General features: G+C 40.4%; 2 protein-coding genes across 2 annotated transcripts in view; one reads left to right on the top strand and one right to left on the bottom strand.

Annotated features, from left to right (window-relative positions):
* Positions 1-386: 386 nt before the first annotated feature.
* atp23 (ATP23 metallopeptidase and ATP synthase assembly factor homolog) lies at positions 387-3283 on the bottom strand. The gene is made up of 6 exons (XM_012824494.3): positions 3038-3283; positions 2722-2767; positions 2558-2639; positions 2274-2411; positions 1784-1867; positions 387-1207 (listed from the first exon to the last, which is right to left on the bottom strand). The coding sequence occupies exons 1-6, from the start codon at positions 3186-3188 to the stop codon at positions 1004-1006; spliced, it is 705 nt and encodes a 234-aa protein (XP_012679948.1). The 5' UTR covers positions 3189-3283; the 3' UTR covers positions 387-1003.
* A 1895-nt stretch (positions 3284-5178) lies between these two features.
* Positions 5179-20454, top strand: part of tdrd9 (tudor domain containing 9) — a 34155-nt gene continuing 18879 nt past the window's right edge. Inside the window, exons 1-19 of the mRNA XM_031583160.2 lie at positions 5179-5419; positions 6061-6128; positions 7531-7604; positions 7944-8165; positions 8526-8648; positions 9470-9550; positions 9771-9935; positions 10195-10298; positions 10571-10693; positions 11270-11354; positions 11498-11555; positions 12535-12639; positions 13193-13290; positions 13440-13571; positions 13739-13898; positions 17928-17991; positions 18380-18443; positions 18803-18847; positions 20043-20096. Coding sequence (XP_031439020.1) covers positions 5304-5419; positions 6061-6128; positions 7531-7604; positions 7944-8165; positions 8526-8648; positions 9470-9550; positions 9771-9935; positions 10195-10298; positions 10571-10693; positions 11270-11354; positions 11498-11555; positions 12535-12639; positions 13193-13290; positions 13440-13571; positions 13739-13898; positions 17928-17991; positions 18380-18443; positions 18803-18847; positions 20043-20096 — 1941 coding nt within the window. The 5' untranslated portion in view covers positions 5179-5303. The remainder of the gene's footprint in view (positions 5420-6060; positions 6129-7530; positions 7605-7943; positions 8166-8525; positions 8649-9469; positions 9551-9770; positions 9936-10194; positions 10299-10570; positions 10694-11269; positions 11355-11497; positions 11556-12534; positions 12640-13192; positions 13291-13439; positions 13572-13738; positions 13899-17927; positions 17992-18379; positions 18444-18802; positions 18848-20042; positions 20097-20454) is intronic.

Raw genomic sequence — 20454 nt, 5'->3', positions numbered from 1 at the left:
ATTGCTCAGTGTATACCATCTTTAGGTTTGTATAAGAACTTTTCATTTGAAACAACAGCACGGGTGCCAATTGAATAGGCACATAACTGTCTGGACTGCTAACAGTGAGCAAGGCCAGGAGCGCCTATGTATCAATGCTGCCATCTAGTGGTCAATATTGGAGCCTTTCAAGGAACAAAAATGCCAGACAAATCAACTGCTGGTAAATCTGATTGAACAATTTAGTCATCGAATTCCACTGAGGTTGAGTTTTATTAATTTAAGCTATTTAGAAGCTAACTGACCTGATCCCTGGACAACTCAATACATGGTCTTCACTTGACATAAACATCTTCAATGGTGAGTTGCACAATCATATTTTAATAAACACTCCATTGAAAAAGAAGCCCCACATTAATGCATTTTATTTCAACATGAGTTGAAGCTATAAAATTGTCTCTATTAACAGTACATTTATTTTCAGTCAAGAATGTGGTTAGAGAGAGAGAGACAAAAAGGAGAGTGAGAGACAGGCCCACATGGTCACCGGTATCCGGTCTAATGATGGACCGATTTGTTCTCAGGTCAGTCTTATGCCAGCACATGGCCTTTAAAACATGACCCCTGCCCATTTCAACTTTGAAATTAATTCATTCCACATTACAGAGGTGAGTTATTTCATTGTCTGCAGTTGTTTACCATTACAGCTTTAGGACCAGCGAGAACACTTCAGCTTCATGGAAAAAAGTCCCTTTTTTCATTAAACAACAAAAAAACTCGAAATGTACTGCGCATTTAAAATGTTCACTTTCATTGCCAACTGACTTTAAGTGGAAAAATTACTCCAGTGATTCTTTCCATTGAAGAGGATGCTATGCAGTGCCTCATCAATATAGCTTTAGACAGTAAGCACTCTCCTTGGAGGGAGGTAGCAGTAGATGACATGATGCAACTTATGCACCCTACAAAAGCACCAAATGGAATAGAGATCGTCAGTCCACCGCTATAGGCTTCACAGTGTAAGTTATAAGTTGGCGTAATACCGATCCCGGCTCTCGTAATGCCGATTGGCGAACTTGGCATCTTTCTTGCTGTGCGGGATGCGTTCGAAGGGGGCGTGGTCGTTGAAGCAGCTGACAAAGACCTCGTCCACTACTTTCTCCGCCTCCTCGCGACTCACCTTCCGCACAGCCAGGATGGAGCGCAGGGCCCGTCCACGAACACATTCCTAGGGGACAGGGAGACACGTCAGCGGTTACAGCTAACAAGGTGTCCCGATGTAGGAAAATATCATCAGGAGCCAAGGGAAAGTCATTAATGCAGAGTGCGAAGTAAAGTTTTTTCCAATATTTTCAAATCAGAACAGCAGACGCTAATTCATTTACTATACATTACTTACAAGGGCTCAATTTACTTCGCAATCTTAAATGCGTTCATTGCATTTGCAATTTCCAACTAATTTCTAATTCTAGTCCATTATCCTATACTGATCGGACAATGTTGCTTCATGTGAAAAGGATTTCATAAATGACAACACACAAACAAATTGATGGTATAGGTAAGGGGTCATCCTTGCTAGACTAGTAATGGTTTTCACTTATTTGGCAGGATGCAGTGGTTTTCAAAAGCAATATATAAGCCAGTGACTTTGACATAACGTGCAAACTAACATTATTTCACGATAGATTAGATACTTGCCTCTGCCCTCAATTTACCAGCTCATACTGGTTAAATAAAACACACACACATACACACACAGCCAGTGTTTCCACTGACACATTCATGTTAGCTTGTAAAATGTTACCTGGTGGTGCTGTTTGAGGCCAAAGTTGAACCTGGACAGTTCGTTGCTGAAAGAGCAATCTCCACTAAGATTAGCTGCCCGAATCTGAGAAGGGCAACAACAACAGTCTTTATCAGGCCCTGTCACATCATGTATCACCCTGCATCGTCATATGCTTCTATATTATGGCATTAAGGTCTTCTTAAAAGAATATACAGATATACTTTTGGATCGTCCACCACGCCATACAATTCCCTACACTTCAACCATATCATGACATACAAAACAGTTAGTGTAGCCAAGTGAACAAAACAGTCATATTGTTTCTCTTAGGAAGCGCGGAGTAAAGACGACTTAGTTGCGAGGTGTCTAACATAATTAACACTTTGTATTTGTGGCCATAAAAAAGCCACGTGAAAATTGGAACATAAACTTGTGACATAAAACTCAACAAAAAGAAGTCACAACTCACTTGACGAAGTTAAACCCAAAGTCAAAGAAAAATGTTCACCTCTGAGCAAGCTAGGTGTTTGAAATTATTGAACCAGTCAACATGTGCTCGGCAGTGGTCAAAGGCATGAATGAGCTCGTGGGTCACCACTCTGTTCATGTGGGCCTGCTGGTGAATGTTGTTCTGGCACAATACTATCTAGAGAGAGAAAGATTTTATTATGTTTGTCAGCACCAACACATATATGCCCCTGTGCTGTCAAGTCAATCACAGCGGTGACATTCTTCATTGCAATTCAAGAACTTTTCATTCGTCTGATTCTAAAGTATTAGCCATGCTTTTACCTGCGACGAGGTTGCGTCAAAACCTCCGCTGACAGCACCATCGCAGTCTTCACAGGAAAAATGTCGGTCTTTAAACACCTGGCTGATTGGAGAAAAACGTATTTGCCAGTGATGCACAACATCTAGAATGGATATTAATTGAAAACAGAGCAAGGTATACGTACCACCCTGAATTTTTCATTGCTCCCAGTAGAAGTTTAGCGTATGGACCTGTTAGAAAAAGTGGCGTTCAATTCACCTTGTTATCAACCAATAACATTAGCTAAAACAGTTCCACTAGCTAACATTGTGGTTAGCTTTACAGCTTTTATAAATCAGGCCAAATTCAAATGAGCACAGTATTTTTTTTATATCTATTCCGGAACATTCTCTAAGCAGTGCTGTACATGCTACTGTAGTACAGTACGACTGACAGGCGTGGAACCTGCAGAAACATCAAAACTAGCAAACTAACTAGCTAGCTGAGATAGCTTCACATACTTGTTTCCAAGGCGAGATGGAGCATGACCTGACACTTATGGTTAAAAGTGAACAAGGTCGCTCCTATCGAGTCTTTTTTGTATTTGGGAGCATTTCTCTCGGGGAATAAATTGTAGCCATAGTCATCCTCTTGTTGTTTACTTTGATCCATTTATATTGTCCAGCTAGATAGCTGCGCTACATTAGTCAGACAGCAAGCTAGCAGTAGGTCATTCTGTGTTTTTTAAACCACGTGGGTACCACTACGTCAGAGGTTAAAGGCAAAGTTTCCTTTCTTAACCCTTTGTTGAAAACTACGCCTTCTCCTTTGTGTACATTGGTTTAGCTTTCGACCTCTAAAATGCTCTGTGAGATGCGAGCATTATTAATAGGCCAGGCAAAGTAACCCATTTTGGAGCCAAAAATAGAATTAATTGTAAACAAAAAATGTTCAGCATAGATTATTTCTATGAGGTGTCCAGAACTCCTAGTTGAGGAAATATGCTTAATTCTCATCAATCTGAGATGTGTGCTAATAATGCATGGCAAAAATACACCTCAAAAACGTATTTTTTCCTTTACTCCTATCAAAATAAAACTTTACACAATGAAAATACCCATGAAAAGTTTTAAATTTTTGTATTACAAGTTTCTTTGAAAATTAATTTGAATATGCAAATGAGCTATGCACTAATCGAATATGCCCCAAATAGGCTTATTTTTTTCCTTTACTCCTACCACAATAAAACTTTACATAGTAAAAGTATACATGAAAAGTAACCTTTTTTGTATTAGAAGTTTCTCTTGAAATGAATTTGAATATGCACATGAGCGTCACACTTATTGAATATGTCCTAATTGCATAGGCAGAAACACCATACTCCTGGCAGGTACTACCAAGCCAGGCAGTTTTCAGGTTAGAGGCCAGTCTAAAAGCAGCATTACCATCTCCCATTGGCAGTAGGATGATTGGATGAAGATTGGGCCGACGTATTTGTGTTTCTGCCTATGGACATGTTCAATAAGTGTGGAGCTCATGTGCATATTCAAATCAATTTCAAAAGAAACTTGTAATACAACATTTTTTACTTTTCATGGGTACTTTCATTGTGTAAAGTTTCATTTTGATAGGAGTAAAGGAACAAATTACATTTTTGAAGTGTATTTTTGCCATGCATTATTAGCACACATCTCAGATTGATCTCAGATTGATCTAAGTTAATTAAGACTACGTGTTAACTCTAAGTTTATTCAAACTAAGTAGTAAACGTTCTATGTTTGAGCCCTATGGTTTCATTCTCTTAACAAAACAAAGCCATAGGGTTTACCACTTACTTCGATTTAACTTAGTTAGTTTTGTCACTAAACCAAGTTGGAATACCCCAGAGATGAACACCTTCACTCTGGCTTTAAACTTTTAAGACCATTTTAAACCACTCAGTGCTAAAATGTTGAAATTACCACTTTAAAGGGTGGTGTGGCATGATTTTCTTGTGTGTTTGATTTTTTGCTCAGAATGAGTGAGGGTGGAGACCCATTTGTTTCCAGAGCAGAGGATTTCTTCTTCCAACACCAATGTTACAAAAGTAAGGTCACAGATTTAATTTATTTTGCTGAATAAATGTTGTTCAGACGTTGGCCTGTGTCCTCGTGTGGTTGTTATGTGGAGGGAGCGAATAATTGTGAGAAAATCATAAGGCACACAAGAGATTATGGGGGCAACGAAACTACTTGTATAAGTACATAAGTTATAAAATGCTCTGGATTCTAACAGGTGTGTTGATTCTGTAGTAGACTATTGGATTTAGAGCCCAATTTTAGAATACATTTGCATTATGTGTTGTATGGCGAGATGGTAATGTATGCGCTGAATGAGTTTAAACACGAGTTAACCAGCAGATGGCGATAGCCTCCTAAATACCTTTCAGGTAGGTCCACTTGAACATTTTTGCTTTTAAGGCCAAGCTTTGTTCAGTTTCACAGAAGACTTAAACTAAATCAAAGTGTTAGCGTTTATGCCCATTAAATACATAAATGAACGAGCATTTAAAATATGTATGTCACATCAGTTGAATATAAAGGAGATATGCACAACTAAATGTATGTTTAACTTTAAATCCATTTGTCCCCCCTTCATAATCCCACCACTTGCCTGTTGCTGCATCAGGTCAAAGGGTAAACTGCACAGGAGTTGAGGTGGCTGCCATTGGAGGACAGTGAAGACAGTTGGAAACAGATAAGGGAGCTTAAAGAAAGTTGTAGTATTACAAACAGTAAATATTACACAATGAAAAAAGCAGTGACCGCTGGCCAGATTGCAGATTGGTTCGCTATCGGAACACAGTCTGCCAAACAAAATGCTGAAAAGGAAATGAGAGAATCAGGCACAGAAGCTAATGCTAGGTAACGGTAATTTTGATTACGCATTAGATCATGTTAGTTAGCCTTACCTCAAAATATCAGTAATAACACACTCCGCATACTATGGCACGTCAAACCAACACTCAAACTTAAATTAAGATCAAATAAGAATTAGGAAGGTTTTGAAATCCATATGTTAAAAAAAATGATAAACCTGTTGACCTTGTAACAATTATGTTCATCTGGTTTTGAAACATCGACCACGTGCTAATTTCAACCAACCTGTGATAAATTGTTTGTTACCGAGTTTACGTTATCTTGCTATTAAAAGTTAATAATTTTAAAGTTAATAATGCGGTTTTAATAATGGTATCTAAATAAGTGTGGGCGAATTGATGTCTTCTGAACTATGGTTGTGTCAGTAAGTGAACACAGGTGTGCAATCTGGATGGATGCATTATGTGAGCTATCGCTAGCTACTAACGTTAAAAGTATGATAGGGTAACGTTGGCTATCGGAAGAAATTCGAAGCTAATTATTGCAATATGTGCCCAGTGCCTGGTAGGCATGAAACACTGAATTTACAAGGTGTCAAATAATGATATGGGACTCTTTTAGCGTTTACAATGAGTAATGAAAGTGTTGCTAAACCTGGTAATGGTAACTTTGACATGTGTGTGCAGCCCTGGTGACCATGAAGAGAGAAATTATTCGGAGTGCTTCGATGGAGTGAGGAGACTAAGATTTGACAGTAAGTTAACAGCATAACATGCACTGGTGCAGATTTTATTTTTTCAAAAGAGAATGGATATTTTACTTGACATACTTTACTCTCCTCCTGGCAAGCACAAGTTCTTACTACACACACATACATGCACAGCAGTAACTATTCAGACATTTTTGCAGCTTGAACTGCGGTGGATGATTTATCTCTGGGGATTAGTATTGCACCTGAACCAAGGCTACGTGCAGCCCGCGATCTTCTAATCCCCTATTTCTCCATCATGGCCTTTGCACAGATTAATAGACTACACTTCAGTAACCTCAGACCCTCCTTCCTCCTCACATAGGGATGCTCTGCGTCTCTCAGCATTGGGTCCCTGTTTAAACACAGCACAGTGCGAATGCATAGGAGAGCAACGGTCATGCTAATTAAAGATGCATTCCACGATTCGGTTTTGCAAAAGGTTGTTGGGGTTTGTGCTCAACAGCCAATAAAATGACAGCCTTCCCTTACATGCTCCCAAAGCACCGTTTTGATTGGCAATATCTGTTTATTGCTGGGTACGAATCATTATGTCGGTTTCCCATTTCTAGGGCCAGGAGGGTATTCTGAGAACATGGTTTAGTGACAAACCTGGCTAAATTAACTCAGAGTAAGTGGTACACCTTCTAATAGAAGAGTCCCATGACTTCATTATCCTTCCTGTGTGATGCTCTATGCCAGGGGTTTTCAACCAGTTGTCCGCGCCCCCCCTGGTGGTTCGTGAAGGCATTGCGGGGGTCCCTGACTATGCATTCAACAATGTAGTTTCACTGTGGGAATCACTTTTCTTTTTTAGCAAGCAATCCTCAGATGCTTCTTAGTCAGAATAGTGGTCCCTGGGTCACAATCAGTTGAAAACACCTGCTCTATGCCATGGACACGCTCAGCTGTGTCAGTGTGACTCGGGGGGAAAGGGGTTAATAACCTGTTTGCTGAGATTGGAAATATCTGCCAATCTGGGACTGAAGTCCCATTATGACACTGGTTAAATATGAAGAGCAACCAGAGAGCCAATGAATTCTAAGAAAGATATCGTATGGAGATTTCCAGTAAGAGGGGAATTTTGGCTTGAGGTGATAACCAATCTGGTTAAGGGGGTTGGAGTTATGTGACCGATGTAACCAATTATAATGAAGATGTTAAAGGAAATGTATAATCAATGTATGTGTGTCATTCTCTTTTGGGGTATAAAAGATGATGTAGGGCTATTCAATTATATCACTGCTTCTTACCATTGTACCGGTAAGGCTTTGATCTAGTGTGTGCAAAGCTGTAATAATAATAATAATGTGTGATTCAACTTCAAGAAAACTCTTGAAAAAGTTGGAAATGGCCATAAAACACAGCTTTGTTGAAGGCTAGCCTTTCGTCTTTTTAATGCCTATAGGTTCATCTGAGCCCCCGCCTGTCCTGACCAGCGTTGAGTATCCTTCCCTACCAATCACCAAGGACAGACATGAGGTATATACGTAAAAATAAAACTGTTTGGAGACGCAATTAAACTTGGTGGCGAGTACTCTCTCTCTCTCTGTCTGTGTGTGTGTGTGTGTGTGTGTGTGTGTGTTTGTTCCCTAGCTTTGTCTTAAAGAGAATAACTCGATGGTGATTGATACGTTTTCCAGAGCTTCTGTGTTGTATAGAGAATAACTTTGTGTAGATTGTTGTTTATGTGTATCCCTGCCTGCACCTCTAGTAGTGTATAACTCGTTGGTGACTGTCAGTGTGTGTGTATGTCCCAGCCTTGTCTCCTAAAGAGAATAACTCCGTTGTGACGTGTGTGTGTGTGTGTGTGTTCCACAGCTTGTGTCTCTAATAGAGAATAACTCAGTGGTGATAATCCGCGGGGCCACGGGTAGTGGGAAGACCACCCAGCTGCCTCAGTTTGTCCTGGACTACTACAATGAGAGGCATGTGCCCTGCAACCTGGTTGTCACTCAGCCCCGCAAGATTGGCGCCTCCAGCATTGCTCGCTGGGTTGCACGCCAGCGCAAGTGTGCTCTGGGTAGTCTGGTGGGCTATCAGGTATGACACAGTCTGCAGTTTTTGAGGTTGTCTTATTCTTACAGATGTCCAACAGTCCTGTCACTTTCCTGTCTGTGTTCTTACAAGTATTTGTAAGTTCGTAAGCTTGTAATTTGATTTATTTTATTTGTGTGTTAACAATGTAGGAAAATACGGCCCTGAAACACGTAGACATTAGCAAGACCAGCTAATGTTGCTTACAGCAACTTATTAGCAACTTGAAGGTTTTGGCATTGTTTGGAAAAGACGGGTGGGGGCTGAGGATAGAATAATAATTTAGCCCCTATAAATCTGAAAAAAAAAAAAACTCAGAGCATTACTGAGACGTGTATGTATGTGTGTGTGTGTGTGTGTGAGAAGGTGGGCCTGGAGAAAATGGCGTCAGAGCACACCAGGCTGATTTACATGACCACTGGAGTCCTCCTGCAGAAGCTGGTGGGGGCCAAGAGCCTGACGGAGTACTCCCATATTTTCATAGATGAGGTATTGTGGAAAAAAACTTTCGGGCAACACTGTTTCAGTGAAACACGTGAATAACACACGTGAACAATATCTGATATGCATCCTTCAATCTGCCTATTTTTGTCATCTCATGCTCCATCCCATGGTGTCAATTATGTGTCATCAGCTATGTATGTGGCGCATGTCTGCCTAAAGGAAGTCCCTATAGTGCTGAGTATATATTCCTTGTGTTGCTTATTAGAAGGAATTGGTGTCCACACCAAAATGTATGTTACGTTCAGAAGAACTCAGGGACAGAAAGGAAGAGTGAATCTTTCCAAACTTACACACAGTAAAAATAAAACTAAACACATTCATTTATGAACCACCATACACACTTAAAAGTCAAGCTACACTCTTACACACATATTTGTTTGTATTAGTAAGGTGGTTGCCAGCTCATTCATAAACAGAAGTGAATGGACATTGATTCATTATAAGGACTACACATCTAGATTGACTTCTAAAATGACAGTCAAAAATGAGACATTTGTTTACATCAATGAATGTCTACAAGTTTGTAAAAAGTATATTAAATATTAATATTATATTCAATTGTATATTGTGTGTGATGTTCACTTAGAAATCGCATGCTATACTGCATCAGCATAACATTATAGCACTCTGTCAATGTGGATTATGCCACAATAAAGCGCTAAAGTTAGTCCATACAGAAAACAAATATTAAAATGTAGCATGTACCTCAAAATAAATGAGGAATATCTAGTATCAATCTAATACTGTCTGGATAAAATCTATCGAAATTAAGTCTATCACAGAGTACACATTTTGTCCTGCGACAGGTTCACGAACGAACAGAGGAATTGGACTTCTTGCTGTTAGTCATCAGGAAATTGTTGTTCTCCAATTCCCGCCATGTGCGGGTAAGTCCAACAAACACTCTCATGTGCACACTCACACACACACACACACACACACACACACCTCCACTGTCACCCCTTCCCCTCCTGTCCTCTACATTCCAGTACATCTGCCTCCAAAAGCAGTCAGAATTCTGTCTACACAGAAGCTGGTTTAAAGCTTTTGGATTGTGGCTGGTCTGGTGCAGAATTGTTAGTTGCTGGTCTCTCCTCTCTGCCACAGGTTATTCTGATGTCTGCCACCATTAACTGCAAGGAGTTTGCGGAGTATTTTGGCACCCCCTTGCTCAGCCAGCTGAACCCCGCCTATGTGTTTGAGGTGGAGGGGGCGCCCTACGCCATTGAGCAATTCTACCTGGACAACCTGCGCGGGCTCATCCCCTTCTCGGTGAAGCTCATGATACCACCTTTACACACACACACGCATACAGACAGAATCACGCATACACAACACTTTAATTTTCTGTGTGAACATTTTTTTGTTCTCTTTTCTAAACATCCATATTATCACATACGAAGTGGTTAACATTAGAATAAATAAATAGTCTGTTTCAAAACATTTGACAATGAGGAATACTTTTATTGCCATGCCTGTGTAAGTATTTTTGAAGACCATGTGTGCATGTCTGTGTTTGTGTGCGCGCCAGGCGGTGCCCATGCACTGGGATGAGCCCGGCATTAGTGTGCAGATGTACAGTGTAGCCATCAGCCTGATCGAGAGCTTCGACACCATGGAGGAAAAGGACCAAAGGTCAGGAGGTCACAGGGATTCGTGCTCAAAGAGGCTTGTTCTAGCCACTGTATTTGTCTTAACTCTTTCTGTAACATTTATGGTAATGTTTATTCATACTACTGGGAAAGAAATGTAACAACAATGAAGAAAGATTGTGTCTGAGTATAAATTAACATTTAGCTGAAACTTAAGTGCTCAGGTTGTGTCTGTGTAGTCTAGTTTTGAAGCAGACATGCGTGAATATGTGAGTTTCAAGTGTGAAATTGTGTGTGTGTGTGTGTGTGTCCCAGTCGTAAAGAAGAGACAAAGGGGTTTGTGCAGCTGCCAGAGAGGGGCAGTGTTTTGGTTTTCCTGCCTGGCCTTGCTGAGATCCAGTACATGCAGGACGCTCTGTCCAAACTTGGACGCAAGAGGTGCGTGCATTGTGTGTGTTTGTTTGTGTGTGTGTGTGTGTGTGTGTGTGTGTGCAAGCTCAAGCAGGTAAATAAATGAAACAGGAATAAAGAAAATGGAAGAGTTGGAGAGATTCACCTGTCCTTGCATAGTCAGCATAGAGTTGTATAGACAAGACACAAGGACACAGTAACATTTCAATGGGGCAGGAGTCAAAGGCAGTAAATGTAGTGAGCTCCAAAATGGTTGTGTTCATATGACCTTGTCTTTGCAACAGTGTCGTTTGCATTGAGTATGAGAACAGAAGGGCAGAAGAGAGAGATAAGAAACAGTTGAAAACTGTATGAAACAGTTCTATCTGTTTGTGAGTGTTGCGAGTTTCTGTTCTGATGTTACAAGAGGTTGGAGCGTGTGTGTGTGTGTGTGTGTGTGTGCGCGCGCGCAAGTTCAAAGTACTTTATTGTCATTGTCACAAAAACAAAGAGGCAGCACCAGAGAGCTAAAAAAAACTTAAGTTGCTGTGCACACTGACTGCCACAGCTAAATAATAATAAATAATATCACACATAATATATGTGTGTGTTTGTTTTGTGTAGGTTGCAGGTCTACCCACTCCACTCCACAGTGACTTTAGAAGAGCAGAATGAGGTTTTCTTGGTTCCTGTGCCTGGATACAGGAAGGTAATTGTGGGCAGATGGGAAGATAAAAAAAATCACAATTTAAAAAAAATAAACTACATGTGAAGATATCTAGGTCATCTGCGATCCTTTCTAAGCTGTTGTCCTTTTTTTGACGTGTGTGTGTGTGTGTGTGTGTGTTTCAGATCATCCTCTCCACTAACATTGCTGAGAGCTCAGTCACTGTTCCAGATGTGAAGTATGGTAAGTGACACTGAGAAGAGACTCTGCTCAGTCATTCTGTCGGCACAGCTCATCACTTTTGTGTGTTCTTGCTAACTGTGTAAGAATGTTGGCAATTTTCTAATTTTTATATTGTTTTGTTTTTTAATAAAACTGTGTGTTTCTGGCAAGATTGGAGGTCATACAAATTGTATGCTGCAGGGCAATGAGTGAATAGTTCAGATCAGGCTGGCTCTGTCACACAAAGGGCCTTATGTTTGACAGCGAAAAACAGCTGGTGGATTTTGGATGTAGGTGTGGCGACGTACTCTTCTCTGACAGGGAACATTTGAATGCACCAATCACAAACCATCCCTGCCCAAGTCTGATTTATGTATCTGCCAAAAAATATAATTTTTCAGTTCTCTTTATTGGAGGAGTGGCGCATTATGCCTACATATTTCTGTATTAGCAAGGAAGCAGGAGCAAACATGTGTTATGGGTTAATGCAATTAATGTATATACATCGCAGCTACAACATATCCTGGCAGGCTTTTCAAAAATAATAACATGTTTGTCTAAAAGGTTAAACTCCTTGAAACGGTAGTCAGATTTGTCCGACTTGAATTAAATGATCAGTCAGGAGTAAACGCATGTCATCCATGATGTAATTTCTTGTCATTTCTATTCACATATTGTAGTCTGATTGCACTAATCAGACTCATCTTGTCATCACTATGAGTTCTGATCTTTTCTTGGAAAAGTTTGCGTGCGAAGATGATTTAAAAGGGTCCCTTCCAAGGGGCGAGGTTGTCACTTCTCATTGTGTAGGTGACACCAATGTGCAGATTGGTAATAAAGGAAGCTCTTCTGATACTTTGCATTTTGAGATGTGGTTTCCACTTACCCAACCATCCCTGAATTTCTTTTTAAGACCACTGTATGTCATCAGAAACTAAAACCAAGTGCACTGTCCTTTTGTGGATTACAGTATTAATTATAGTGTTTGTGTAATTGACAGTAATTGATTTCTGTCTGGCGCGGCACCTGGTTTGTGACAGAGACACAAATTACCGCTCTCTCCGCCTCACCTGGTCCTCCAAGACAAACTGCAACCAGCGCAGAGGTGTGTGTTCAACCTTCCACTCTTCAAATCACAGATTTTCACACTGTCTGGCTCCATGTATTACTGTTGTGATTTAGTTTGTTTCATATTGGCTAAAAGATAGTTAAAAGTACTGCATTCACTTGGGACGTGGGAAATGAGTCTGTGATTTTGAAAGGGCTATACTCACCTTGATCAGCCAAATTTCAGTAACTAAGCTTTGCTGGTACAATCAGTAATTCATCAGCACCGGGTTGCACCAGTTCAAGTGAAGTTCCATCTTTGCGGAGTTCAGACATAAATAGGCACCACATAAATGTAATGAGTTGCACCATACAAATAGTTTCAGCGTAACACAAAGTAATAAATTACATTTGTAATTCTCCTAATCCTTAGGTGTAAGGTCCATTGTAAATAACATTCTTACAATCAGTAGGAAGATGCTATTTAACAGGATGTATAGCGAGTTTTAACGTTCGGGTTTAAGACACTTTACACCCAAACTCGTGTTCAACTGGTGCAACTAACTGGTGCAGATCTGAATGAATGAAGAATATTTTGTTTGATGTTTCAGGGCGAGCTGGACGTGTCTCCAAGGGTTACTGTTACCGTCTGGTCACTAAGGACTTCTGGGAAAGGGAGATCCCAGACTTTGTGATTCCCGAGATGCAGGTTATTATTATATTTCTGCCATTTTTGTGCGTGTATGTATGTGGTATACAGTACAGTACAGTTCACTTAACCTCTCTGAAAAAACACACCTGTTTAGACTAAACAAGCAAACTTTGTGTGTGTGTGTGCGTGTGTATGTCCATGTCTAGCGTGCCCCTCTGGACAGCATCTTGCTGAAAGTGAAGCTGCTGGACATGGGTGACCCTCGGACTCTCCTCTCCACAGCTCTCTCCCCTCCCAACCTCAGCGACATCGAGAGGACCGTGCTGAAGCTCAAAGCGGTCTGTGTCCTGCTCCTAATGACAACTGCATATGTAAACATTTATAAAAATAAAAAAAGCTGTAATTTAACCCAGATACATAGATTAATGTATTTTTTTTTTTTTTGCATTTTCTCAAGGATAAAGCATACACAATCTTAAGTGCATGTGTGTGTCTCTGTGTGTAGATGGGTGCCCTGTCCGTGAACAGTCCCAGTCAGAAGCGCTACGACGGGGACATGACGTTTCTGGGGCGTGTTCTTGCACACTTACCTGTGAGCTTGCACCTGGGCAAGATGATCGTTTTGGGGCACGTGTTTGGCGTTCTGGACGACTGCCTGATCATTGGTACGGTTCTTATCTCTCTCTTCTGCCCTTCTGTTCTCATACTCGAACGACACTGTTGCATACATACAAACGACACTGTTGCAAACACAAGGTCATATGAACACAACCATTTTGGAGCTCGCTACATTAACTGCCTTTGACTCCTGCCCCATTGAAATGTTACTGTGTCCTTTTGTCTTGTCCATACAACTCTATGCTGACTATGCAAGGACAGGTGAATCTCTCCAACTCTTCCATTTTCTTTATTCCTTTTTTGTTAGGTGAAAATTCCAAATTCAATATCTCAGGACTCCGGAGTTGTAGATTAGTATATTTATTCAGTAACAATTGCAATTGTGCTCACTCACAGCTGAAGAGTTAGCGCTAGGGGTTAGCGCTGTGTCCACTGACAAGTTTTTCAAGTGCTAAAGCTTTCAAGTGCTTACACAGTTAACCCTCGTAGTTCTAGGTCACGCGCCTCGTTTGACTTTTCAATGTGAACCAGTCACAGTCTACCACCAACAGTCTTATAGTCAAGATACGAGAAGGATCCCCTGGGGCAACCAGGTGATCACCTAAACGTACTCCCTTCTAGAGAGAGAGAGAGAGAGAGAGGCAACTCAGCCTTTTCGCGCAGTCGTTAGTCTCCTTCTTCCGATTCACTCGTCTGGCGATTAGGCAGAGAAGATGGAGAAGACTAATGAATTCGACTTGGTGTATAAGGGGAGGTGGGTACAGTCAGACCGGGGAGAGGACTCAAACCATTAAGAATTCAAAACCAAGGTTTTGTTTTAAAAAAAGCTTCTCGGAGTTTTATTACAATGAGTACAACAGTGTAAGCAACACAACTTCTTTATCACTAAGACAGATGTGCTTCCCGTTCAAGACAGGTATTTAACAAGAGAAACTCCAATTGACAGTGGTTTTCTAAAAGTCCACTTGGCAGTGGTTTTCTAACAGTCTTAACTAAGCTCTATCGTATGATGCTAGAGTCTCCACCAGAGAAGATTCCACCAAAGCCCGAGAGCGAGCCACTTGCGCGCTTCCTTTTTATACTATTTCTTTCCTCCACATATGGTAAGATGTTTTTCTATTGGTGGGTTCAAGTCTTGCTTGTCGGTCATCTTTTGAGTAACGTACATTTCCTCTCCCTAACGTGCATTTCTTCACCCTGCCCAAACTGTTCTTGTTATCTCTGACTTGCACATTTCAAAAGACACTCAGAATAACCCTTAACGTACATTTCTTCACCCCAATGTACACTTCCTCCCCCTGCCCTAACTGTTCCTGTTTTCTCTGCCTTGCACATTTCACATGACACATGGCACATTTTTAGCACAGCCGTTTCCATTCCATCAATGGTTGTTTCTTGATTCTGTTATTTTACTTTTAATCCGTTTTTAGCAAGCATTCATTTTTATTACATTTTTGTTAAACATGGTTTGGTTTTGTTGGTAATCCCTCGACCTGGGGTGATCTAGGGTTGGTTCTTCTCCTGGCGGGTCCATTTCTTTGTGGCTCATTCAACACAGCACAAGGATGAAAGTGAAGCAATTTCAACATCGCACAGGGTTTATATACTTAAGATTTACCAAATTCTGACACCATAAATGTTTCTAATGTCAGCAAGAATAGCCACGCTCGACTAAAAGTGCTTTTGTGTCATCCAAGCTGCACTTTCTAAAATGCAAAGATGTCAGTTTTACACAGGGTCAGACAGGCACAGTTTGACCCTTCTTATCACCTCTGACCTCACCCAAACATATGCAGAAGGTCCCTCTCCTTACGCATATAAATCTTATGCAGACTACATGGTGTCAGCACCTAATAATCTAAGTTACACACACACAGAAAAGCCATGTTCCCGCTTACATTAGCACATGATTCACGAAAGGTAATTATTAATACAAGGCACTTGACTTAATACATTCTTAAGTCATGAACAGTGTTTTAAAATAAATTATATCACTTTTCTTTTAGTTTTGGTTGTTGTCTCCTTTTAATGTTAATGTGTGTCCCTGATTTGACCCTTTTTCTGAAGGTAATTTTCACTACCACAAGACTTGGAGACTCAATCAGGCACTGGTCAAACAGAAAACAAGGATTTATTACTAGATCAGAGAAGTCTGAGCCTTAACTATCTTAATGTTTAACTATCTTATAGGGCTGGACGATTAATTGCATTTGCGATTTAATCGCGATATGATAGAACGCGATTTTCTAACCACAACGTTCGCCATAAAAAACGTGATCTTAAAAAAAGATGGTAAATTTTGCACACAGTGTTTAAAAAGTGCATGCCTTGTGTTTATTCTTACAATGACTTTGTTTAAATTACTTAAATGCACAGTGGCAAAGCCACCGATTTGTTGTTCTTGAATCTGTAATGAGCAGTTAAATAAAAATTTAAATTGTGGGGAAATAATATTTGACACTAAATGTGTCTAATATTGTGTTGGTCATATTGAAATCATTCATTACGATTTGTTGGGAAAAAAATTAGGATTAAAAAAAAAAAAATCGCATATTAAATCGCAATCGCAATATTGGGGGAAAAATCGCAATTAGATTATTTCCCCAAATCGTTCAGCCCTACTATCTTACTGTGAGAAGGTGACATTTTCTTCCCCTTCTCACTGTCTCATGAGGAGTTTGGCCCTGGTGTGGGGTGGACTCCCCCGCCACAATGGTTCAATCCGGGCTCCCCCACCATAGTGGCTGGACCCGGGAGACCAAATTGCTTCAACTGAACTCAGCTGGCTGCCCCTATTTAAAGGGCGCCTCATGTTCATGGAGGGAGACTTTTCTGGAGATGGCCATGAGAGAACTTTGCAGAGAGCTTTTGAACAGAAAGCATTGAGAAGGCATTTGTGAGCAACCCTTACCTGTTGTGAGGTGGAGGGGAAGCTGTGTCTAGCTGTGTGGACACCTTGTGCCTGATTATGTGTGCTCTGCTAAACTGTGCCTAGAAGTAATAATTGTGCTCAGGTAGAATCTGTGACTATAGTTAACATATGCGTAGTGAATTGTGCCTAGTGTGAGTCTGCGTAGTGAATTGTGTCTCATTTAAGTCTGCGTAGTGAATTGTGTCTCATTTAAGTCTGCGTAGTGAATTTGTGTCTCATTTAAGTCTGCGTAGTGAATGATACATAATTTAGGTCGGCATAGTGAATTGTGCCTAGTTTAAGTCTACGTAGTGAATTGTGCCTAATTAAGTCTGCGTTGTTAATTGTGCATAGCTGGATTCTGCTAAGTGAATTGTGCCTAGTTAAATGTAGCACTGTGAGTGCATTTTGTCTCCGTGATTGATGTTTGTTTATTTTGTGTGCAATGGTTTGGGGTTGATGTACAGAATTCCCCCGGTGAATAAAAGAGAAATATATTTTTATATGAAAGCCACCATCTCCTGCACCCTTCTTCCCGACTACACCACCCAGTCCAGTCGCGACCTCCCAAAACAACGTGAGGTGACCCCCGGTCCCTCACACTTACCATTATTTAATGTACCCAGTCAAACACTCTAAACTTGCGTGTGCCGTCAATATAGCCAATCACACTTGCGCAACACTATGTGACAAAGTCAGCGACAGTAGAATTTTCTCTTGGTAGCAGACACTTCCAGGCGATGGTTAAAAGTGTTGACCAAGACGTCATTTCTGTCTGCGACGGTTTCAAAAGTGTCGCCAACAAGTATAAATCAAGCTTTAGACTCTAAGCAGCTGCCAGACCCCAAACAGAGGACCCATTCCTACCAGAATTAACACAGCTCACACATGTACTAATATAATTTATTCTGAGAGAGATGATAAAATGTTGATTCTGAACAGTTGCACTTGATAACATGCTATTTATCTTCAGCCCCCCCCCCCCCCCCACTCCCTCCTTCCCTGCCTTGCTCACAGTTGCCAACTATTTGAGCAACAGTTGCAACTACAATGTGTGCCATTACTTTGAAATGCTGCCTGAACACATGCTAGCCTATGCGACTAATGACTGCATTGAAATAAAGCCATTGACACTCCGCCTCTCTGTGCCTTTTCCTCTTCCCAGCTGCTTGTGTTTCTATAAAGAGCTTCTTTAATGCACCTCATCTACAGCCCCTGGCCGGGTACCGGTGAGTCTCTCACTCTTACAATAAAACACATTTTAAAAAAGCATCATCAAGGGAGAAGGATATTAACAACAAGAAACATGAATATATGGGCTATCCCTCTGTTTCTCTCTCGCTCTCACTCACTCTTTGTCTCTCTCTCTAATTCATCAACACAAAACGGTCTCATGTCGTAAGACTGATTAATACTGTGTCTATTGTTCGCTCTTCTGGGTTTATCTGTCTGTGTAGAGTAATTCAACATCTGATGCATTCATTGTTTTTAGGCTTACTCTGAAATGGGCCTAAGCCTGATTGGGACACTTGTGTGGTTCACCCAACAACAATAATTTACCTAATTTCTGCTATAAGTGATCTGGTGATTTAGATTGTGTTATGAAATCTCCCACAGGAGCAAGCTAATGTTTGCAAATGCTGTTCCCAGTGACTATATTGCCTGCCTCAATGCCTTCAAGGTAAGTGCTGTGTGTGCCCCCCAAACATGCAATTGTTAAAAGCATTCTACTAGGTCTACAGCCGTCATGTAATTATAAAGATACAATGTTCCATAGTACTTCTCTGTATTATCTATTTGTGCCTAAACGACAAAACATTGCACTGTTAAATTATTTATGTTTTTAATCTTTTTGGTAAGTCTGATCACATCCTTCTACCACAGCTACATGCTCCCCATTTTATGGCCCCTGTGTGTGTGTGTGTGTGTGTGTGTGTGTGTGTGTGTGTGTGTGCCCTTCATTTCACATGACTGCACAGATATTTCACCCTACAGTGATGTTTATGATGTTTAAGTGCTATGCGCCTTTTTGTTTTGAAGACATGGCATTCTCTTAAAACAAAGGGCGAGTTCCGGCATGCCAAGGTAAGCGTGCAAACAGTGGTACACAGCTGAAATTAGTTACATTTATGTTACAATGTTATTGCTCTTTACAAATATGTTTGTTGACTCTCAAATGTCATTATTTCTAAGGCATTGAAATGATGATTTTTCTCATTATATATTTATAGTTATATGGGCCTTCTTCAAGTATGTATTGTTGCAGTCTCCTTTCAAATGACATATTTGTATCTTGATATAAGTCTTACAAAATAGTTTTCATTTGTGTGAGAAAGCAGAAAAGGGGAACTTACGATTTTGTAAGACTCAACTCAAGATACAATTATAGATATATACAGTGACCATCTAGAAAGAACCAACTAATTTGCAGAAGCCTCACTAAAAAATGGGAACTTGGCTGCAGATGTTGCTTCATGGGGTGATCTTATGATTGTCTTATGAAAGTTCTGCTTATGTAAGGAACCACTTTCCAGACCAATGACTGAACTGGGAGTGGGCAAAGGTTTTGTGTTTTCGTCTTTGTGCTCTTTGCTGAAATATATTGTTTTATTATCCTACATCTGGTATAACAATTAATCCTGTGGAATTTGGTGTTTACACTGATAAGGATCACACAGTCACACAGACAAATGGAGGAGTTTGTCACCTCCAGAGGGGGTGTGCAGCACACAGAGACCAGAATTCCCATGTTTCTAAAATCTAAAAAAAAAAAAAAAAATTTTTCAGCTGCAGGACTGAGACCACTGTGCCACTCAGACTGAGACTATTCAAATGAACCCAAACATGACAAAACAAATCATCTTATAATGCAATACCACACTAAATTCCATTTCCCTGACCTTAATTTAACCCTTGTGTGGGAAAGCACAGAGAGAGAACCCAGAGACAGGGGGTAGAGATAACAATACAGTTCTGGAATGTTTTTAGAGACCTGATCTATAAACCACAAAAATTGTAAATTGAAGGCCATCTGCTTTTTTCAATCTGAAGATTCTCAGCCTGCAACTTAGCCATACACTCATGACTTTGCATCTCACTATAATCATGTGAATGTTTTGCTTCAGGACATAAAGCTTTGTGATGGTAAAGCTCCGGTAACTTTACTTCATGGCTTTGATCCACCATTTAAGAAAACTAGCATAAGAGCTAAATTTCTTGTAAATCGCAGTCCATGTATGCTGAATAATATATTTTATTTGTATTTAACCAACCATTCTAGGATGAGCTGGATTGGGGGAAGGAGAACTGCATTTCCATCAAAAGAGTCAGAGAGGTACAAACATACCTGTGTCTTGAGGAAGGTCAAACAGATGACCTTTCACAGGGAAGAACATCAAAAATCACATTAATAGCCTTGTATTGGTATTTTAATGGTGAGGGGAGGTTTCCCAAAGCGGCACCCTCCTACTTTTGTGTTATATGTCAAACAACAATAAGCACAACATCTTAGAAAGCAGCCTTATATGGAAAGTAAACAAGGGTAGGTACAACAGCAAAGCAGTCTCATGTGGTCTAGTTATGCAGAAACTGCACCAAGAAACATCCAGTCCAGGTCAGAAAGAAATGGGTTTGGATCCAGATTAAGAGGTCTCGAGTCAGTCTCAGACATTAGGCATATACGCATTTAGTCA

This window comes from Clupea harengus, chromosome 16 (genome assembly GCF_900700415.2).
Source record: "Clupea harengus chromosome 16, Ch_v2.0.2, whole genome shotgun sequence".
NCBI classification, from domain to species: domain Eukaryota; kingdom Metazoa; phylum Chordata; class Actinopteri; order Clupeiformes; family Clupeidae; genus Clupea; species Clupea harengus.
Note: the sequence above shows the minus strand (reverse complement) of the source record. Positions and strands in the feature narration are given on the sequence as shown.